The following is a 23,332-nucleotide window of genomic DNA, read 5'->3' as shown; positions in this document are numbered from 1 at the left end:
AAGCAGTTTCTCTATTACTATTTAACAACTCGGGAGCATTTAGAATATATTTAACCTACCTGTAAAAATAAACATCTCATCGTTGCAAAGTGGAGCACATTTGGGTGAAATAGTTTTTACGATGCAGCTGTTTATGCTTGTCTACATCTACAAAGATTTTATCGTAAAATGTCCGATAAGTCCATCCTAACCATGAATCAATAATGTAAAGAAATTAATCTCGTCTGACGAATGGAAGAATGCAAATTTTGAAAGCTATTCTTGTAGCTCTTTTGTGAACTTGCCTAAATTCGTGCAGGCCACATCTACATTTTTTTTTTTAATTCATAACTTAACTTGTCAGCTATTTTTCGAACAATACGACCAAATTTCCAGGACAGTTGTTGTATTCACAAGAAAATACAAGAGAATGTCTTTCCTGACGAAGATATAGTATACTATACTGCGACGGAATGGCTGATCGTGTTCAGATTTTAGTGCTTGTGCCGGGCGGGAACTATTGTACGTAGAATGGTACTGGCAGCTTGTGTGATCGAAATTAATTACGTGATCGAGCTGTAAAATTATTTGAAATTTTAACTACAAACCAAAAACGGAATATGCTTTTGAAAAAAAGTGTGCTGTAAATGATTGACTGACTGATGAAATCACTATGGTGAGAATGACATTTTTTGAATAATTTGCATGGCTTGCACTCTTTAAGAGGGTAGGACGTCAAACGGGCTGACTTGGAGCAGGAGAGGCACCAGAGGACATTTTAATTTCCACTGTCTATAATTTTACAATTAAATTCATAAAACTTTGTCAGCATGACCAGGAAGGATTCAGGATTCACAATCGTAGCAGCGGAAGTTCAAAAACATAACAAAATAATTTTTATTACATGTGAAATTTCATCATTTCTTCTCTTACTATTGGCTGCATTTGTTGCTATAGGTACACTTTTCTTCATAAGTAAGAGAGACTGTTCGATGAATTTTGCACAGCATACAAACCATACTTACAGGTGTTTGAAACTCTAGAATCTATTTAATTGATGAAAAAATTAATAAGCTGTTACGTTTTAAAGTTTCTGTTTAGAAAAAAAACAAATTTTTTAGTTAATTATCTCAATTTTTACCACAGTTTTAATAGATTAGGAAAATTCTAGAGTTTCATACACCTGTAAGTATGGTTCGTATGCTGTGCAAAATTCATCAAAGAATCTCTCTTAGTTGTGAAGAAAAATGTACCTATACCTACAAATGCAGCCAACAGTTAGTGAAAAAATGATGAAATTTCAATTTATTTTGTTATATTTTTGCACTTCCACTGTTATGAGTGTGAATCCTGAATCTTTCCTGGTCATGCTGACAAAGTTTTATGAATTTATTTGTAAAAGTACAGACAGTAGAAAATAAAATGTCCTGTGATGCCTATCCTGCTTTAAGTAGGCCCGTTTGAGGTCCTACAATCCTTAACGATATACCGTGTATGAAATTGAAAAAAAAGTTCCAAAGGTAGAGTGTGAATCCGTATCACCAGCGTGACAAGCGCCAACCTACGCGTCTCGGCTGCTCTCGCCCCGTCGGAATATGACCAACGTTATGCACATGGGGCGAAACATAAAACTTAAGCATAGATTTTTCTCGAAAACTAGAGGTGTAGCGCGAAAATTTGACATTCAGGTACCTAGGACAGGTCCCTCTACAACACACCTAAGACTCATGTAAATCCGTGATTAACAGGACTCATAGTTCCCTTGTTAGACTTTCAGTAGGTATTGTAAGTAAGTTGTTTAGGTTTTTATGTTGGTAACATCACGTAGCGCTCTGTATGAAAATCACTGGCTGTGCCGTGTGCAGTCTGTGGCTGGTTGGCATTGTTGGAATATTCACTATTGTAGTGTTGGGCAGTTGGATGTGAACAGCGCGTAGCGTTGCGCAGTTGGAGGTGAGCCGCCAGCAGTGGTGGATGTGGGGACCGATCGATCGATAATGCTTCCCTGTTCACTAATTGTTTCACTGTCTACACCATTATTTGCCGCCCGCTCCATTTCCCTATCCACAATTACGAAATTACTACTTTGAATGTCTGTTAATTCATTACACGGTGGTGCTGATAAGCAGCGCTCGTAGCCACTATCATTTCTCAATTTAATTTGGAGCTTGGCCTTGCGTTTTTCACAAGCCATAATTATCACGTATTTCACACGATAACAAGAAAAGCACAATTTGAAGAGCAAAAACAAGAAAACACATTAACATCGCACTGAAAATAATATCTAGTTAATTGCAAGCGCAGCTGCGAAATACTTGGTGCAAATCAACATGCATGCCACAACTGTTTTGCTATACAACAATGAAAAACTACAACTACAAAGGAAATTCTCTCTATAATTACGCGCTAGCAATAAGCAATAGCTACAGTAATTACACAAACTACAAGAATAAATAAGAAGATTTCAGTGAGGTATCCTCGGGTAGGGGTCGACATATGAAACGTCCCCTTACAAAAATTAATGAATGACTGTGCTGATAAACCGCTTACGTTATTTGATTTTCAAACACCTGAGCAGAACTGAACGTACTAAGACATTTCGCTCTTTCCTTATTCTGATCAACATTAAACCGACACACAGTATTTTTAGCGCAACGCAATCTGACTTTAAATAACCTCTACAAAAGAATGGCCCTGGCTAACAATAACCTATACCTTTCATGAATCACTTACCTCACAAAAATCTTCGCTACTCGATCTACTGCAATACAGCGAGCGCCAATACAGCCAGCTAAATAAAGATTCTAACTACTGAAGGCACTAACTACTGATAGGCATAGTTAGCAAATGAAAGATTTTGATGGAGAACAAACGATGTATTTACCTTAATAGTGTTCAAAAGTCATCATATATATATATATATATATATATATATATATATATATATATATATATATACACTCCTGGAAATGGAAAAAAGAACACATTGACACCGGTGTGTCAGACCCACCATACTTGCTCCGGACACTGCGAGAGGGCTGTACAAGCAATGATCACACGCACAGCACAGCGGACACACCAGGAACCGCGGTGTTGGCCGTCGAATGGCGCTAGCTGCGCAGCATTTGTGCACCGCCGCCGTCAGTGTCAGCCAGTTTGCCGTGGCATACGGAGCTCCATCGCACTCTTTAACACTGGTAGCATGCCACGACAGCGTGGACGTGGACCGTATGAGCAGTTGACGGACTTTGAGCGAGGGCGTATAGTGGGCATGCGGGAGGCCGGGTGGACGTACCGCCGAATTGCTCAACACGTGGGGCGTGAGGTCTCCACAGTACATCGATGTTGTCGCCAGTGGTCGGCGGAAGGTGCACGTGCCCGTCGACCTGGGACCGGACCGCAGCGACGCACGGATGCACGCCAAGACCGTAGGATCCTACGCAGTGCCGTAGGGGACCGCACCGCCACTTCCCAGCAAATTAGGGACACTGTTGCTCCTGGGGTATCGGCGAGGACCATTCGCAACCGTCTCCATGAAGCTGGGCTACGGTCCCGCACACCGTTATGCCGTCTTCCGCTCACGCCCCAACATCGTGCAGCCCGCCTCCAGTGGTGTCGCGACAGGCGTGAATGGAGGGACGAATGGAGACGTGTCGTCTTCAGCGATGAGAGTCGCTTCTGCCTTGGTGCCAATGATGGTCGTATGCGTGTTTGGCGCCGTGCAGGTGAGCGCCACAATCAGGACTGCATACGACCGAGGCACACAGGGCCAACACCCGGCGTCATGGTGTGGGGAGCGATCTCCTACACTGGCCGTACGCCACTGGTGATCGTCGAGGGGACACTGAATAGTGCACGGTACATCCAAACCGTCATCGGACCCATCGTTTTACCATTCCTAGACCGGCAAGGGAACTTGCTGTTCCAACAGGACAATGCACGTCCGCATGTATCCCGTGCCACCGAACGTGCTCTAGAAGGTGTAAGTCAACTACCCTGGCCAGCAAGATCTCCGGATCTGTCCCCCATTGAGCATGTTTGGGACTGGATGAAGCGTCGTCTCACGCGGTCTGCACGTCCAGCACGAACGCTGGTCCAACTGAGGCGCCAGGTGGAAACGGCATGGCAAGCCGTTCCACAGGACTACATCCAGCATCTCTACGATCGTCTCGATGGGAGAATAGCAGCCTGCATTGCTGCGAAAGGTGGATATACACTGTACTAGTGCCGACATTGTGCATGCTCTGTTGCCTGTGTCTATGTGCCTGTGGTTCTGTCAGTGTGATCATGTGATGTATCTGACCCCAGGAATGTGTCAATAAAGTTTCCCCTTCCTGGGACAATGAATTCACGGTGTTCTTATTTCAATTTCCAGGAGTGTGTATATATATATATATATATATATATATATATATATATATATATCAGTTCATGAAATGCGGTCTTACAAATTTCGTTTTTCTGACGAACACACGTCCAGATCGTCCGCTCTCAAAACCCTGCCATCTCTCTCCCCACCACTGCTGGCGGCTCACCTCCAACTGCGCAACGCTATGCGCTGTTCACATCCAACTACCCAACACTACAGTAGCGAATATTCCAACAACGCCAACCAGCCACAGACTGCACACAGCACAGCCAGTGATTTTCATACAGAGCGCTACGCAACGTTACCAACATAAAAACCTAAACAGCCTACTTACAGTATCACTCAGATGGATCTCGTGCTAAGACAAGCAGTCTTGGATTTGGATGGCCTGTACCACTGTTCTTTTGGATGAGTGATTTATAATATATGCACATTTTTGGGCGGTTCTGAGCGTTCTAGGTCGTTTACTTCCCTGGTTAGTGTTACACGGTGCTACAGTAGGTAAGTCCAGGCGGGACCATGTTCCCCAGCCGAGTGTAAGAGCAGATTGTGCGGTCCTCCTCACCTGGACGGCGTTGATGTCGACCATGGGGCAGCTGACGCGGTGCTGCTGCTGGAACTTGGGCTGGTAGGGCTCGAGCATGCGGATCTTGCCCCAGCGGTTGAAGAAGAGCGCGATGGCCGCCAGCCACAGCACCAGCACCAGCAGCACTATGAGCGCCTCCTCGGCGCGCACCACCACGCCGGGGCCCGACGTCGAGATGGGCGGCCCCTCCTCCTCCGGCGACGGCCCTCCGGCCCCGGCGCCACCCCCGGCGTCCCCGCCGCCCCCGGCGCCGCCGCCGGCGCTGGCGTTCCAGGCGAGTGCGCCGCCCACCGTCGCCGGCCCTGCGGCACGGCACGGCGCTCCATCTGACAACACCACACCAGCCGGGCGTCGCTGCTGTTGGCAGGCCTGGCGCGCGCTGCTGTTGGCAAGCCTGGCGCACTACTGTACTATTTGCCTGCAAAGGTCACTCTCCTACGCACCCCTCCCAGATTTAGATCTAAATCAACTTAGTGGATAGCCCGTCAAAAACTGAACACAGATCAGGCATGAAAACAGGAAGAACGTGTACTGAACTATGAAAAAAGAAGCGAAATAGATACCGTGAACGGTCTAAGACTATCGTATCTTCCTTCGTCGTCGGCGTTGTCGTTGTTGCCGTGAGGCACCGTTACATCGAGTGGAAAGGCGCATTGATCTTAGAGCATGAGGTATGGTAACCTTAAGTCATTGACAACACACAGCGGTCACGGTAGCACCTGATTCCAGAATAGCAGCAGTAGTTAGGATCTACGAACTACCCCCTCTTTACCAAGTCCCCAAAACTTAACTCGTAACGAGATCCCTTCGAAGCAAATTGTCATAACGATCGTCTATAAAGGATTCGTACAACGATAAGAAATGCTACAGTTTATGGAATAATAACAGATACGACCAAACTGTCTTGTTTCTTCTGTTTTATTTAACGTAACTTTGTTCACAGTTTTTATTTCCCATTCACCACTCATTCACACTGTGATTTGGAGGATATGCGAGTGCTTGAACCCTAACTCCCAAGTTCCATCGAAACCCTTTGATGAACAGTTTTGGTTGCTCGACACAAACAGTCAATGATAATGATACAGTATTTCGTAATTGACTCTTCTAGTTTAGCCAACGCCTCCACGAATGTTTGTTAGATGCAAGACAATTACACACTTTTCTCTCCGATCCGCAATTATTATGAGTTCGTGTAAAAGTTAACGTTTTTCTCCATTTCATAAATTGGAGCCCGCTCTCCCCGATACAATTAAAAAAAACGGTCTCAATACCGCGTCCCTCGTGAGATGCCTATAGATTTATGCCAGAATTGACCGCTCTGTAGGTGTACTCAATTTAATGACCACACTTCACTATCCGCGATATCGTGTAACTAAATGTTACTTTGATTGTATACCGTAGTTATTTAAAACTCGCCCCTATATTTTTTCACTGTGCACTATTAGCACTTCTTTACTTGTTTTTTTTCTAAGAGTAAACGAAAAATATGACGCCGTATCATCGGCTTCGTCGATATAAAGCAAAACGCTTCAATATGCCCAATTTTACCTCTTCTTATAGGATCGGCTACCTTACTGATTAATTTACTATATATTATTTCTAATAACACTAAACAGGTATCGGCGCTATATTTTAATTGTATTCAAAAGCATGTTATTATTATTATGACCGACCAAATCGTAACAAATCGCGCGGCGTGCGTTTTTAACGATAGCTTTACACTCGCCCAGCCTTTATTCATGCAATATTTTATGTAAATATACAGAGAGGACCGAAAGATCGATCTCTCTACCGTAACCAATAGAGGCAAATACGCTATTCAAGTTCCGTTACATCTATCTTGACGCGTATTGTTACACAAGCTCAAGATACGTAACATCGAGCAAATTGCAAGAATCACGGGGTCGTGGTTGTGTGGTACGGTGTTGGACAGCAAAGCAGCCGATCTGTGTTGAAATCTCTCTCGTGCCCAGTTTTCTTCTTACAAAATTATGAACTTTATGTCCTGACACTGACATGTCTGCTCACCTTCTGTAGTCTTGGTAATTATTGTGCTACACATTGGTTAAAGAATATGTGTCACGAGGTAAGAAAATTCACCGTCGCAAGTAAATGTGACGAATAGTGAGAGCAAGCGAAATGCCACATAGACGTCTCACAGAGACGGAAACAACAAGTAAATGGATGTAAACTATGTTACAACAAAGGAATTCAAGAGCCAAAACTTCCAAAAAGGAAAGCAAAAGCCATAACAAATCTGAATACAGTGAACAGACACGTCAATGACCGGACGGAGGGTTCATAATTTTGTGGGAAAAAAATTGGGCACAACAAAGATTTGATCACGGATCTCCCCCGTCGCAGTCCAACACAGTGACCAAATAACCACGACACCTTGGCTATTGAAAATCACTCTATGTTGCACATTTTGAGCTTGGGCCCTTCATTGTATCGATTTTGCTTCTTTATTCATAGTTCAGTACACCTTCTTCCTGTTTTCATGCTTGACCTGTGTTCAGTTTTTGACAGGCTATCCAGTGGGGCAGCTTACTGCTAACTCTGAGGGGGGTACGATGGCGAGTTTTCCTTGTTAGGCTTTAAAATCTGACCAAAAGAAGTTTAAGGCTAAAGCGCAACCGCTTGTCTTCAAAGTATGACGACATGACACTGTTCCGAAGAATGTGCAAAGTAATATGGAATTAGCTGCTCAATTCAGTAAAGTAATGTAGCCAAAATGAGGGGTATGATACCTATGAGAATAAGATGTTTCAATTACAGGAAGTTTTATTCAGACCGTGCAGAAACCAGCACAAGGGACTCTGCTCAAATCCTCTCACACTTCAGTTGCTGAGAAAAAGGCCATTATTACAGTAGCAAGCTGGACGACGTGCTCTGCACGACCAATACCCACTAATCATCGCCTGGCGGCCATCCGCCTACGGCCCTCGGCTGCTTGCGGCCCATGTGGTGACGTAGACACCAGAGAGCATCGTCTCTTATGCCCTCACGTCACAGAAGTGTGGGACCTTGCGCGTGTGCTATTAGCGCTGATCGGTGGGACGACACCAGACAATGTGTCAATCGACTGGTTCCTTACCCCTGATATTCAGACCAACCCCCGAACACGACGTAACGCAATGGTGTGGCTCTTGGGCCACACCATTTTCACGATCTATGACCTTTCCCTCACCGATACTGTCTCTTTCATGGACTACCTGTGGAGCCAGCATCGTCTGGCGGAATCTGACCGGAAATATACCATTACTTTTGCAAGATTTCTGAAAGTTGCAATGGTTCATGGTTATCAAAAGGTGTTCCGGGTTGACTATGGCACCCCGTCCAGGAATTGCCTGAGTTTACCCCTGGATCCTTGTCACTCGGACTTTCAAACTACCCTTGACTTGCCTATACCTAAGATTTGACATTGGCCTTCTGAGCATCACTAGAGTAGACGTTTCTATGCTACTGATGGCAATTGGTAACATGGGAATCGTGTGAACCTTGTATGAAAAATTATTGGAAAATTAGAAAACACGTAATCTATCATAGACGATTATTACTTCGTTAATTCTATGGGCGATGGGATTATCTCGCCAGTTTCGTTTTCATTTGTGTGTGCGGCCGTCCCCGTTTTTAATTTGCCTTCATTTCTGTCTTTATTTATTTCTTCCTTTTTAGTTTCTAAACTCATCACTTGCTTCACACCTGCAGAGAGAAGTGTATTTCTGAGTAGTGTGTCGTCGCCCCCTGAGGCATAGCAGAGCAGGCCTCCGCTTTTATTTTCGGTTTATGGCAATGAGTCTTGCTACTAACAGCACCATGCTTTACGTGCTGCGTCGACACTAGAGGATGGCGGCAATTTTGGAGAGGAAAAGGTAGGGCTATAGGGGAGGAAGGAGGCCCAAAAAAAAGTTAAAAAGAAACCGCAGGTGTGTTGCTTCTCGGACTGCAGCGGGAAATGTAATTACTGCCTGTAGCAGACATTCGACGTTTGAATGAGACAGGTACATTTGCAGGAATGGGCGACCGTGAAAGAAGCGAACGTTTGATCAACATTGTGGCGTATAATCGCCGAATCAGCTCTAGCCGGGCCGCCAAGAGGAACGTATCCCACGACCACTGTTAGTATCCATACCACATGTAATGTGTACAAGGTTTCTTAGCGACGTACTTCCGTTTCCTGTAACAGCGTTACCACCGTCATGGGATTTTCGTCGTACAACTGGTTCACAGATAAGGTTCTTCTATGAATATTTTGGTGTGAAAGAAATGAAAAAGCAATCGGAAAGAAATGGAAAGTAGATAATGACTTACAGTCGCCCACGACATTGTGGGACTGCAACGGCGAGAGTGAAAATTCCATTCGGACACTGTCTCCGGCACACCCAAATTCCCAACTTCCTGCTCGCCGCACCGCAACGACCCCTGCCCACTAACCCTTACTCGCAGATTTCTGATTTCCGTAGGAATTCGGACATTGATTGCGCATCCGCACGGAAACTTTTGTCTATAAGTCAACGAGGGACAGTACATGATTGCGACTAATAATTACTATTCGTATAACTGCTGCTAGGCATCAATGAAGACGCATCGCGTTCTTCCATGTCTCAAAGGGGTCGTTTCTCCTCACAAACTGTCGTGCTGGTAGGGGTGTTTTAACATCTGATGTTATCGACAGTATTGGCAAGTACAATACAGTTTGGCAGGGGCGTACATTTATTACGGACAGTCGACATTCCTGCTGCAGAACAGAGCCGTATGACGCAGTCTTTGCAAGCAGGGACGCATACGGCACTGATATGTGGAGGTGACTGACTACATCCCCATACTGGACTCGCGATTGGGAGGACGACGGTTCAAATACGCGTCCCGCCATAATGATTTCGATTTTCTGCGAGTTCCTTAAATCGCTTCAGGCAACTACCGGGATGGTTCCCCGTCCTTTACTTATCCGATGAGACCGGTGGCCTGGCTGTTTGGTCCCCTTCCGCAAATCAACCAACTAACCAACCAACTCCATTACCACCTTACGTTGGGGAGGAAATTTGATTATGTTTTCGGTCAATTGAAAGAGAAAATGGCTCTGAGCACTATGGGACTTAACGTCTGAGGTCATCAGTCCCCTAGAACTTAGAACTACTTAAACCTAACTAACCTAAGGACATCACACACATCCATGCCCGAGGCAGGATTCGAACCTGCGACCGTAGCAGTCGCGCGAATTGAAAGAGAATTGAGCTGGTAGATGAAAGGGAGAATGTTGCACATATGGAAGTTCTCTCGGATGTGCAATAACTGTAGCAGTGTATTCACGTTGCCTGGAAGAACCGAAGCGTTTTATTCAATGCAGTATGTTGTCAAATATACATAGATTTTTAGGAGATCTTGGGGGCTCTTTAACATACCCGAACAGCAGCGAAATATCTAGCATCGAAACGCTGCAGATCCTTACATACGTTATTTATGAATAACTTTTATTTCTTTTCCCCACACGGAAGTATGCTGCAGTTTTTCTCCACAAAATATTGCTGGTATCAGCTTTTTGCAAGACCTTATTGGGAATGTATATGTTGAAAATCATCATTTAGTGTAGTTACAATCCTTCTCTGCGAAGAAGGATGATACCGGTTTATAAGAGATTAACGCCGCTGCTCCACTTGTCTACTTCGCGCTCACCGTGTACGGTACCACACCACAGTGCTGCCTGTACTTCACTGTGAAGGCATCGTTAAGTTTGTTGCTGGGTTGACTGTACTAAAACACGACAAATTAAATTTGTTTGGTGGACAGTAAACGTTTACGCTGACACGCACTGCACCAGTAGTCATCAAGGGAAATGGTCAGGACATATTGAACAAAAGCACTGAAGCTCAAGTACAGAGTATTAGTACAAGTGGTACTCTGCTCTTGTCGCATTGGAGTACCCATGATGCTCTCAGGAGCTGCCAACCTAAGAAACCACCATATTAAGACTGAAAACGTAAACTCCCTCCTGATCACACGTGGCAAATTAAAAGTACATGCTACAATAAACTAGGATATACAACTGAGGCTACCAGGGCACCATCATATATTTTACCCTTTACAATCTACGAACCAGCTCAAAGTTCGGTTCTGGGAGTATCCAGGAGAAGACGGAAACTGGTCCTGATCAGGAACATGGTTTGGAGAAGGCAAACTCACAGCTGTTTCACAGCGTTGTGGGAGAGTCTCTACGGAGTTGGGTAGAACTTGGTAGAAGACTGCAGACACAGTTAAGTCTGAATCGGGCCACGCAAAGTGCTATTAATAGCAGGCAAAGCAGGAATTTTAATACTCCAACGCTACACAATTTTAACGTCACATTATGACGACGGCTACCTTCAAAGGAGAAGAAACGCAAATTGTCCAATGTTCTCACTTATTTATATTTATTTTACAATCTTTACCTTGTGCCTGTTTATTGCAATGGAAGTTATTTTACTCGCCAATTTTACGATAACCTTCCCATTTTATATTAGTTCACGAAATATTCAGTATCATTGTAGCACTACATCTCCAACGCTTTAATGTCTTTTCGAAGTCTATGATTTACTTCCACACAGTGCTGAGCTCCAGACGTTCAATCTCAGAAATGTCTTTCTCAAGTTAAGTCCCGTATTTGGTACCAGTCTATTTCCACTAACGACGATTGCTCTCTTCGACTGTGCTAGATCATCAGCTGAGCACAATTCCTTCGCTACATTCCTAAATTGCGATGCAAAGTTGCTCACTTACATCACTTCCCCAGCCCCTAAGAGCTATGAATTTCCTTCGATTTACTACTAATCCGTATTATATGCCCAATAAACTGTTCAATCATTTCAGCTAGCCCATTAATTCCATAGACTTGAGCAATGAAATCAGTCAATCTTGTAGTCGATATCCTTTCACGCAGAATTTTATTCGCACTTTTGAACCAGCCTTTCACTGCACTGTTTGCGTCTTCAGTACAGGAGACAGAATAAATGGGTCTAAGTACTATGGGACTTAACATCTGCGTCCCCTAGACTTAGAACTACTTACACCAAACTAACCTAAGGACATGACACACATCCATGCTCGAGGCAGGATTCGAGCCTGAGACTGTAGCAGCAGCGCGGTTCCGGACTGAAGCGCCTAGAACCGCTCGGCCTCAGTGGCCGGCGGAGGAGACAGAACTCGTGGGACAGTGATACGCATAAATTCAAATGGCAGCAGTATCGCGTAGACAACGTATGAAAGCGCGATGCGTTGGCGGAGCTGCCATGTGTACTGCGGTGTTACTTGTGAAAGGGTTTGCGACATGAATATGGACGCACGACGGAAATTAACAGACGTTGAACGCGGAGTGGTAGTTGGAGCTAGACGTACGGGACATTGTATTTCAGAAATTGTTAGGGGAATTCAATATTCCGAAATCCAGAGTGTCAAGAGTGTGCCGAGAATACGAAATTTCAAGCATCAACTCTGATCATGGGTAATGCAATGGCCGAGGACCTTAACGAGTGAGACCAGAGACACTGCATGAAGTAACACTGCATGAAATAACGGCAGAAATCAATGTGGGGCATACGACGAACGTATCAACTAGGACAGCGCTGGTGTTGTTAATTGGTTGTAGCAGCAGGCGGCCCATGCGAGTGTCTTTGCTAGCAGCAAATCGCCTGCAGCGCCTCTCCCGGGCTTGTGGCCATAACTGTTTCACTCTAGACGACTGAAAAACAGTGGTCTGGTCCGCTGAGTCCGGATTTCATTTGGTAAGATCTGATGGTAGGTTTCGAGTATGGCGCAGATACCACGACATCATCGCCCCAGTTGACAACAATGCACTGTGCAACCTGGTGGTGTCTCCCTGATAGTGTCGGCTGTGTGTACATGGAAAGGACTTCGTCCTCTGGTGCAACTGAACCTACCGTTGACTGGAAATGTTTATGTTCAGCTACTTTAAGACCATCTGCAGCCACTCAGTGGGTCCCCCAACATGGGCCATAATTGTTCGCGACTGGTTTGAAGAACATTATGAACAAATCGAGCGAATGATTAGGCGAACCAGATCGCCCGACGTGAATTGCGTAGGACATTTATCGGACAGAATCGAGAGGTCAGATCTTGCAAAAAATCATGCATCAGCTACATTTGCAGAACTGTGCACCGCTACAAAGGCAGCATGGTTCAATATTTCTACAGGTGACTTCCAACAACTTGATGAGTCCATGCGAAGTCGAGTTGCTACAATGCAGGGCAAACGGACATCCGACACGATATTATATAAATAAAAATCACCTCAATGTACAGTCTGTACGCAAGCACATCCCTGCATTACACCGTTTTTAATCTGGTCTTCAATTCTTGCTGTTCCCTTTCCGTACCGTCTTTCTGCATAGCTTAGTCCCATTTTTCTTAAAATTTGTTATTGAGATTGCCCGCTTTTCTGTACAGTTTATACCTGTTTCGATAACAGTTTAATTTCTGCATTTTTTTACATTTTCGAACGCTGTTTCCAAGTCATCGGATCCAATGACAGTCTCTTGACGTGTCGTGAGTCTTTCTTCCGCTATTAACAGTGCCGTTAACACGACCTCTGTGGTGCGTTCACCTTTTCTGAAGGCAGATAGTCATTCCTTTAATATTACTCAGGACCACAACACAGGTTGCAACAGGTAGTCAAGTACACTGCTAGGCACTGAAACTGCTGCATCATGAAGGCGTGGTGCAAGAACTGTCGAACTGGCATGAGGTGCTCTACTTGTTTGGATATGTTAGTGGTTCAAATGGCTCTGAGCACTATTGGACTTAACATCTTAGGTCATCAGTCCCCTAGAACTTAGAACTACTTAAACCTAACTAACCTAAAGACATCACACACATCCATGCCCGAGGCAGGATTCGAACCTGCGACCGTAGCAGTCCTGCAGTTCCGGACTGAAGCGCCTAGAACCGCACGGCCACCGCGGCCGCCTGATATGTTAGTGATAAGCATCTCAGCACTACAGCAAAATGTTGGTAGGTAGAATGCCATCTGCAGTCTGTATGCACGGGAAGATTACGCAGCGGGTTCCTTACTTCGAAAACCCCTTTGACTGATGATTGTGAGAAGACTGTTACATGCCCCGTGGAAGAAAGAGAAATGTCTACAAGCACATGGTGGAAGCCGACAGTTGCCTATCGATACTGTAGCTTATCACCCTGCAATATTGTGGCACATGTTAAGTTGCTGGGTTCAGGAGGGCCATACTCAACGTCTTGGTGGATCTCCACAGCTGAACTAGGCTAGCGCCCGAGAGAACGTGTTGTTTGATAGTGTGTCCGAGTAAGTACAGAAACGTCAGAAGTCAGAAAATAAGTTTTCTTGCTGCAAGACAAGTACTCACACGGGCTGTGCGTGAACGCCTAGAGCACCACAGGCTGTCAGCGCCGACCACTGTTGCGGATTCCCTTTGCTTGGCAGCAGAGAAATGAGCGCCGATTGTGGTGACTCGGCGACATCACCGCGTCGACTTTTTCCGATTCTGGGTACAATATCACGATGAATATAGCCCTGCGTGCAGGCTCCGTGGCGAACGAACATTGGCAGACACTCTGCGACATCGTCATATGGCTCTGGCATCTGACAAGATGCTATGAAGTACCACTGACTACACAACACGACCGTGCATAATTGGCATATACAGTAATTTCTACATTTCTAACACGTTAAGGACAGTGGCTGTGCTCTATCGTCGAAGCCTACGCAAAAGAGCTTGTTACCTTCGCTGTATTGAGCTGCCTCCATACTGAGAGTGTTCGATGTTGCCCTGGGCGGCCCATTCTCCAGATCTATCACCCATGGCAAACCCATAATCATTGTCAACACACAAATCACTACTCCAGCCTTTACGACATGAAGTAAAACTGTATCCCATAAAAGAAACCGTCCTCAAAAATTTTGATAACCGTATTATGCAGTTTCCAATACATTTATAGAACACACTTTTCGTATCCAGCACATGAAAATCAGTCTGATATATTAGACAGTTGTTGTGCTAAGTTTATAATACTGCGTTAGTCGAGGCGTATTCTTCTTCCACTGTCTGAGACCTTAGAATATATAGCCAACTGCCAACTAACAAACTATTATACTACAAACAGCCTACTGGACGAATACTAATCAGGCATAGTATGTGCCTTATTAAAGGTAACAGATGACCTGAAGCTCACCTTGGATGCACAAGAGCTGACTATCATGTGCTTCTTAGACTTCAGCAAAGCCTTTAATTTGTGCCGGTTTTACATTTTGCTTCTCAAACTTAGCATTCTAAATTTCTCGTCATGTGCAATGCACGTGAGCCCAGTTAGCCACTCAGCCCACCTCAAGATGTCACCAGAGCAGCAACTTAAATATTTAATTTTTCCTGTATTTTCTTAGTTGTATATACTATTTAAATTTCGTGTGTGTTTTTCTGTTCAAGAGGTTCAATCTCACGTATTTGCTAGGGTAAATTCTTTCAGTCTGCAGCGCAATAGTTGCTCACTGAACAGCCAGCAATATGGCATCAGCGTCCATTAGAGACACATCAAGAGGGTAGCAACTTGCATATCTAGGATTCTGCCAGTTTTTGTAGTTTACTTCTTCAGTTAGGCTTGCTGGGATGGTTAGAATACGTACGTACTCTGGTGCGGGCGCAAGAGGAGCTGGCCGCAGTTTGCGGAAAATTGATTGTTGTTTGGCTACTATCAGCCACCTCCAGGCTGCTATCTCGTGGTGCAGTAGTGACGGAGAATCTGGAATGTCGCATGAGACACCTCAGTGGTCGCTCGTTTCTCCTACGGGCTCCTCTGTCGAGGCACCTCCTTGTGTACCTCACGCAATGGATCGACTCTCGCTGCAGGGTGAGTAGTGGGTGGTAACGCATCTGCTTCGTTCGAGGCGGAGGGCCAATGTGGAAGCGGGGCCTGTGGCGTCGCCTATTCGCCCTTTTAGCGAGCAGGTGGTCACTTACTTCCGTAGGGTCCGAACAGGCACACGTGAGCAGTGGCTTGTTAGTAATCGAGAGCTCCAGCGTTAGGCGTCTTATGGAGCCCCATAGAAAGATAGTGTTCAGGGCTGGAAAGAAAGCCAATATGCATACGGATTGTCTACCAAGGGGCCTCATAGGAGATGTCGAGGCGGCCTTGCCTGCGGCTATCAAGCCGGCATGGTGCAGTAGTCTACTAGTTGTGGCTCACATTGGGACCAACAAAGCCTGTCGCATGGGTTCTGGACCCATCCACAGTTCACACAGGAGGCTGGCGGAAGTAAAGGCTGTTGGCCTCGCGTGCTGGGTTCAACTATGGCTTCCAATTTGCATCATTGTTCCCAGAGACAATCGGGGTACTTTGGTTTGGAGCCGAGAGGAGGGTCTCAACCAAAGGAGTCGTCACTCCGTGACAGTCTTGGCTGCAGGTTTATAGACCTGCCTTATGCGGTGGGAAATTGTGGGACTCGATAGGTAAGGGGTGCACTATGCAGAGGAAGCAGCTGTTCGGGTAACAGAGTACTTGTGGAGGGCACACATGGGGCTTTTCTAGGCTAAGGGGTAGTTATACTTTGATGTACATTCATCAATCGATACGCAGACAGGGAAATCAGACAGCGTCGGAGAATCCAGAATGAGATTTTCACTTTGCAGCGGAGTGTGCGCTGATATGAAACTTCCTGGCAGATTAAAACTGTGTACTGCACTCGGGACCTTTGCCTTTCGCGGGCAAGTGCTCTACCATCTGAGCACGACGATGGTAGAGCACTTGCCTGCGAAAGGCACAGGTCCCGAGTTAGAGTCTCGGTCCGCACACAGGTTTTATCTGCCAGCAAGTTTCATATCAGCGCACATTCCGCTGCAGAGTGAAAATCCCCATCCTGGAAACATCCCCCAAGCTGTGACTAAGCCATGTCTCCGCAATATCCTTTCTTCCGGGAGTGCTAGTTCTGCAAGGTTCACAGGAGAGCTTCTGTAAAGTTTGGAAGGTGGGAGGCTAGGTACTGGCAGAAGTAAAGCTATGAGGACGGGGCGTGAGTCGTGCTTGGGGGGCTCAGATGGTAGAACACTTGCCCGCGAAAGGTAAAGGTCCAGAGTTCGAGTCTCGGTCAGGCACACAGTTTTAATCTGCCAGGAAGTTTCAGCGCCAGAGTAAAGCCGACTTTCAAACTGAGGTATTTAGCGAGTTATACGCCATAGGAGGGACAGCGTTCATTACAGCTGACAAAAATATTGTCTCTATTTAGGTTGAATTTGAATGTGACAGTGAAGTTATCTGGTCGCTTTGAACAGGTCTAGGTGAACCAAATTAATCCTTGTATGTTTTTGCTGGCCACCCGGATTCACTGCGACAGCTCTAGAGTTATTCAATGAAAGTCGACGATCAGTAGTACGAAAATACCCAGATGATGCAGTACTGGCTGTAGGTGACTTTAACCTACTGGGACGTCTATGGAATCGTTGCGGCAGACAGTCTTGCGAAGTACTTCTGAGCACTTTTTCTAAAACCTGTCTTGAGCAGCTAGTTCGGCAGCCCACACGTAATGGAAGTATCTTACACCTTGTAACCACTAATAGGCCGGACCCTATAGATGTCGTCAGTGCAGAGAGCGGGAGTAGTGATCATGATATCATAGCGATTGTGGCTACGAAAGTTAATAAATCAGTAGAGAAGTCTAGGAGAGTGTTTTTGTTGAGAGAACATAAAAGCTTTTGTTAACAATGAACTGCAACCATTTGGTTCCAGTACAGTGGATATGGAGGGATTATGGACAAAGTTTAAACAGATTGTAAATTGCCGATTAAGGACGGAGAATGCCACCGTGGTTTAGCAACGAAATTCGGAAACTGCTGAGGTAGCAACGGCTCTCGGTTCAAAAGAGAACCCGAAAATGAGTACAGGTAAAGGTTAGTGAGATTGCTTGAAGCATATAACAAGTACCACCGTCATATCCTAGCAAAAGATGTGACCCAGAGCCAGAGAAATTCCTGGTCCTACGAAAAATTAGTAAGCGTGTCTGCGTCTTCCATGCAGTCAATCGTTGGCCAGTTTGGTGAGGCAGTTGAAGATGGTAAAACGAAAGCCGGTTTTAAATTCCGCGTTTAAGAAATCGTTCATGCAGGAAAATTGTAAAACACATATTGCAGCTCGTCCATCGCGCAGACTCACGTATTGACGACATAGTAACAGGCATCCCTGGCTAGAGAAACAACTGAGAAAAGTGAAAACAAATAAGTAGCTAGGTCCGAAAGGAATCCCACTTTGGATTTACAAAGAGACTCTACGGCAGTGGACCCTTACTTAGGTGGTCTTTGCCGCGAATCTCTCGCCCAGCAAAAAGCCCCAAGCGATTGGAAAATACCGCAGGTGTCTCTTGCATGTACAGAACGGACACGCAAAATTACAGACCAAGAGCCTTAGTATCGGTTTACTGCAGAATTCAAGAACATATTTTGAGTTCGAATATAATAAATTTTCTAGAGGCCGAAAAGCTGATGTCCACGACTAAGTACGTTGTTATAAAGCAGCGCTAATGTGAAACTCAGCTTTCCTTTCTCTTATATGATATATTGCGGGCTATGGATGTAGGGCAGCAGGCAGATTTCGTATTTCAAGATTTCCAGAAGGCATTTGACACAGTGTCTAACTGCAAACTTTTAACAAAGGTACGAGCATACGGAGTAGGTTCCCAGATACGGGAGTGGCTCGAAGACTTCTTACGTAATGTAAATGTGTGTGAATTCCTAAGGGACCAAACTGCTGAGGTAACTCCTAGACTTACACTGCTTAAACTACCTTAAACTAACTTATGCTAAGAGCAACGCACTCACCCACCCACCCACTCACACACACACACACACACACACACACACACACACACACACACACACACACACAAACACACACACACCAATGCCCGAGGGAGGACTCGAACCTCCAGCGGGAGAGGCCGGGTAATCCGTGACATGGCGCCCCAGACCGCACGGCCACTCCGCGTGGCTCTTACGTAATAGAACTCAGTATGTTGTCCTCGACGACGAGTGTTCGCCAGAGGCACGGGGATCGTCAGTAGTGCGACAGGGACGTGTGATAGGACCGCTATTATTTTCTGTATACATCAATCATCGGTCGGGAAGGGAACTCAAATGAGAATCCCTGGAAGGAAGACGGCGCTCTTTTCGAGGTACGCTCTTGACAAACTTTATAAAATGCATGACACACAAATGCTCAATTTGTTTATATTTCATACCGATCGTTTTCGGTTATAAACCATGTTCGCGATCCCGCACGAAATACAAAATAAGAAACATGTCAAAATGCAAAGAAATTACCTACAAGGTCACAATATTATTTTGAATGTAAAAATAGATAACATTTTTATGCTAAAATTTTGTCTACAGCCGACATTACATACCGAAAGTAAAAGTATCGTTCATTTCGAACATTACAGGTGTTACATCTGTGTGAAGAGAGCCAAAACGAGACATACACGAGTATTACAGACCCAAAACTCATAGTAAACACTTCGTAGCCAGGATAAAGATAACGTTGATCATATATCTCGCAAAAATTGTATTCTAACTAAAAATTCTCAAGAAGATAATTTAATAAACGTTTAAATATCACTGAGTAAGTTTTTTATAACATACTTAATCACTCGAAGATAACAACATCATTTGTCTTCATAAACACCATAGACTAACATCTTTACAATAAAATATAACCAATTTATCATAATTGGGTAAATAACATAAGTTTCCAATTCATGCTAACATACTTGGCTAAAAGTTATTAACTCCATTTAGAATGTTTTTGGGAAACAAATACGGTCCAGTAGCGCAGTAACTGTCGAGCCCAATATCTGAAATACCTACAGCAATGGTAATCAGAAATTATTTTGGTCACCCTCATGTGAAACGCTAAGAACGTGTATGATCCGTTAGGGGGCATCCCATGGCAGAATCAGAATCGCAATCCTTCAGAAGTGATGAACTAACAGCTTATGAAATTAAGAAAGTGTATACATTTACATACTGACAAGTAATAACTTCGAAGGATACATACAACTCTCAATGTTTATGGCAAGATTCTCCTACAGACAGCGCAATTTTTCACCAAAACTGTACGAAATTGAAGCACAAATACAATTTGCTAAGAGGAAAAATAATCAGTGAGCTTAGGGCAGTCACATAGAGTAATTAATGTATTCATGCTGACACACAAGGCCAGAAAGTTGAAAACCTACCCATAGATCAATAAAAAAGTTGCTCCTCCGCCCATGTGGGTGACAGATGACTTTTTGTTAGAGATGTTTGTGGCCTAAACATTATAGGAATTATTTATAATCCATATTGTTTTATACTTATGGTTATATATTTTGTTCGATGATATGTTGTGAGGTACCTGAAAGCTACGCTTAAGATTCTGGTGCTTAATGGTTAACCTCCTGTATGGTCAAACCTTATACTGTTTTGTAGTTTCTGAAGGATTGTGATCCGGATTATTCCATGGGATAGCCGCCTTACGGGTCTGACCTTTTCTTATCGTTTCACATGATTGTGACTATGATACTTTCTGATTTTCTTTGCTGAGGATGTTTCAGATATTTGGTTTAATAATTATTGTGTTACTAGATGTTACTTTTGTCCCAAAAGTTTGTAAATTGAGTTAAAACGTATTCTGATAACTTCATTATATTTTATTGTGAAGATGATACTCTTTAGCGTTCATGATGACAAAGGATGTTCTTATCTTGGAGTAATTAAGTGTTTAAAAAACTTATACAATTTAATTAAATATTTATTTTTTGTATTCTTGAAAATGATTAGTTAGAATATGATTTTCCTATGAGATGTTTGATTAGTGCTACGTTCATCTTGCCAACGAATGTAATATCTCTGTAGTCCTTGTTCTTTGGACTGTTTACTCTGTAATGCCAACATATGACTCGTGTTGGTTTTCTTCAGTTAGTTGCACTTTACACAGGTATAATACTTGTAATGTTCGTAATAAATGACTCTTGTGGTCTTCATATGTAATGTTGGCTGCAGATAAATTTTTCGACGTAAATGATTTTTCAACTGTTACATTCGAAATAATCTTGTGACGTTGTAGGTCATTTCCTTTCTTCATTTTGACATGATTTTTGTTTTATATTTCGTAGAGGACAGTGAATGTAGTTTATGTCCGAAACCGGTCGGAATAAAACGTAAATGCAGTCAGAACTTGTGTGTCATGCATTTTGTAAAGTTTTTACAAGCTGATAACTGAATTACAAGACGTTTAAACTACTGAGAAAATTTAGAGAACCAGCATTTGAAGCTGACTTCAACAATTCTTCTGCCGCCAACGTACATTTCGAGTAAAGACCAAGAAAACTAGGTACCGAAATTTGGGTTCATACATTCGTACACAGATTGTCGTTTTTCGATCTCTCTCTCTGCAAGTGGAACAGCAAAGCGTGTGGGTAGTAGTGATAAAGTATATCTTCCACCACGCACCATACGACGGCTTGCGTAGTATGTATATGGATTTAGATTAGATGTTGATGTAGAATGTTTTCGCTGATACCCGACGTCTCGCCAGCAGTGCATCATGTCCGCTCATAAAATCGCGATGGAGGCAGGTCGTATCAGTCGCCCTGGGTTTCGGTATTAGGCCCTGTACTCTTTTATTATATGTAAATAATGTGTCGTCAGTTTTCTCCTACTGCAAATATCACATGTACTCCGATGACCGAAGTATGTTAAGACGTCGTATGACTGATACGATTGCAATAGTGACAGAGGACATTTTACGAAGAACAGAGCAACAAATTAAATACAGACTCTATAGTCTTCGTGATATAGAACGTTTACATGTAGAGATATGCTGATAATTTCTAAATAACTTTTAATATGGATTACCATGTGGTACAATGTCATTATCACATTTACTATAGTATTTTTTCCCCTTGATATCTGAAACGTGGGAGGTTTCAGAGAGTCAATATGTGTATGCTGTTTGAGTTCATGAAGATCCCTTGCTAGTGGCTAGTATGAACATGTATGTCCTGCCACTGATACCAGACATGCTCTATGGTGACTGGGCAAGCCTGACAAATATCAGTACAGTGCAAGTTTGTATGGTGGACTGCAGTGCAGTGCATTATCCTGCAGGAATCTGCCATTTTGTACACTGGCCATGTAGGCTATGGCTAAACGGTTTGCCGCGCTGGATTAGCCGAGCGGTCTCAGGCACTGCAGTCATGGACTGTGCGGCTGGTCCCGCGGAGGTTCGAGTCCTCCCTCGGGCACGTGTGTGTGTGTGTTTGACCTTAGGATAATTTAGGTTAAGTAGCGTGAAATCTTAGGGACTAATGACCTAAGCAGTTAAGTCCCATAAGATTTCAGACACATTTGAACTAAACGGTGTGTACATCCCCTATGATTATTTCGTTACTTGTATGGATCTGGAGAATCGCTTCTCTCTCTGCCTTTCGCCATGTCTACAAAAACGCCGGTGTCTATCTGACCTTAGCTATGATAAGAGATATCGCTGAACATAACATAATGCCTATCAGTGTTCCAATGCCTACAAGGCACTCTTGCCCGTGGTACGGCATTAGTAGTAAGTGATGCCTAGTAGCTGTTCCAGCGGTTCTTAGTGAAACTCTGCCTGTAGTCTCCGTCCGGATTTCGGTTGATGTCATCTGCCTTCCAGGAGGCCCAATGTACGACTTTCCCAGTCTGAAAAGCAAGTTCCAGGTGCTGTCTATGCGACGCCTTCGGTCAGCCATATGCTGTCGTCTGTCCTGTTTCAGAGGAAAGCTCTCAGTCTACGTTTTTGTAGACATGGCGAAAGGCAGAGAGCGGCTAACAGAAGTGGTAAACACTGCCAGTCATGCTTGCGAGATGAGAGCAGAGCTCACCCTTTGCAGCATAGTCGGCAGGACCGATTGCGGACGTCTGGTACAGAGCCGAGTGGAGTGTCTGAATCAGAGGCTCAAACAGTTCTGCGCGGGGTGGGCTGCAGATTCCTCGACTTGCACCACACAGTTATGGGATTTCGGGTTTCGCGGAATAGGTTAGGAGTCTACTACTCGCAGGAGGCGGCTACACTGGTAGCAGGGACAATGTGGCGTGGACTGGTCGGTTTCTTTTAGATTAGAGGGTCTCGGGAAAACACAGAGCTTTAGCCTCAAAGGGTGCAGGCAGAACACAGGAAGAACGTAGATACAGGAAACATCTGTATAACAATTCTGTTGTAAATTGTCGCAGCTGTATTGCGGAAGTACCAGAGCTCCAAGTGCTAATAGAAGTCACTGATGCCCAAATCGTTATAGGTAGAGGCTAAAACCGGAGGTAAGTTCAGCCGGAGCTTTAGCGAAGAATCTAACGGTGTTCGGAAATGATAAGCTAAAT

At 44.4% G+C, this 23,332-nt stretch overlaps 1 protein-coding gene across 1 annotated transcript in view; it reads right to left on the bottom strand.

Moving 5' to 3' along the window:
• The window catches only part of LOC124788459, a gene marked incomplete at its 3' end in the record, with an annotated part of 52,351 nt that overhangs the window by 15,005 nt on the left and 14,014 nt on the right, over positions 1–23,332 (bottom strand). Inside the window, exon 3 of the mRNA XM_047255730.1 lies at positions 4,914–5,126. Coding sequence (XP_047111686.1) covers positions 4,914–5,126 — 213 coding nt within the window. The remainder of the gene's footprint in view (positions 1–4,913; positions 5,127–23,332) is intronic.

Source organism: Schistocerca piceifrons, chromosome 3, assembly GCF_021461385.2.
Source record: "Schistocerca piceifrons isolate TAMUIC-IGC-003096 chromosome 3, iqSchPice1.1, whole genome shotgun sequence".
NCBI classification, from domain to species: domain Eukaryota; kingdom Metazoa; phylum Arthropoda; class Insecta; order Orthoptera; family Acrididae; genus Schistocerca; species Schistocerca piceifrons.
The sequence above is the reverse complement of the archived record's forward strand: the minus strand, read 5'-3'. Positions and strand labels throughout refer to the sequence as shown.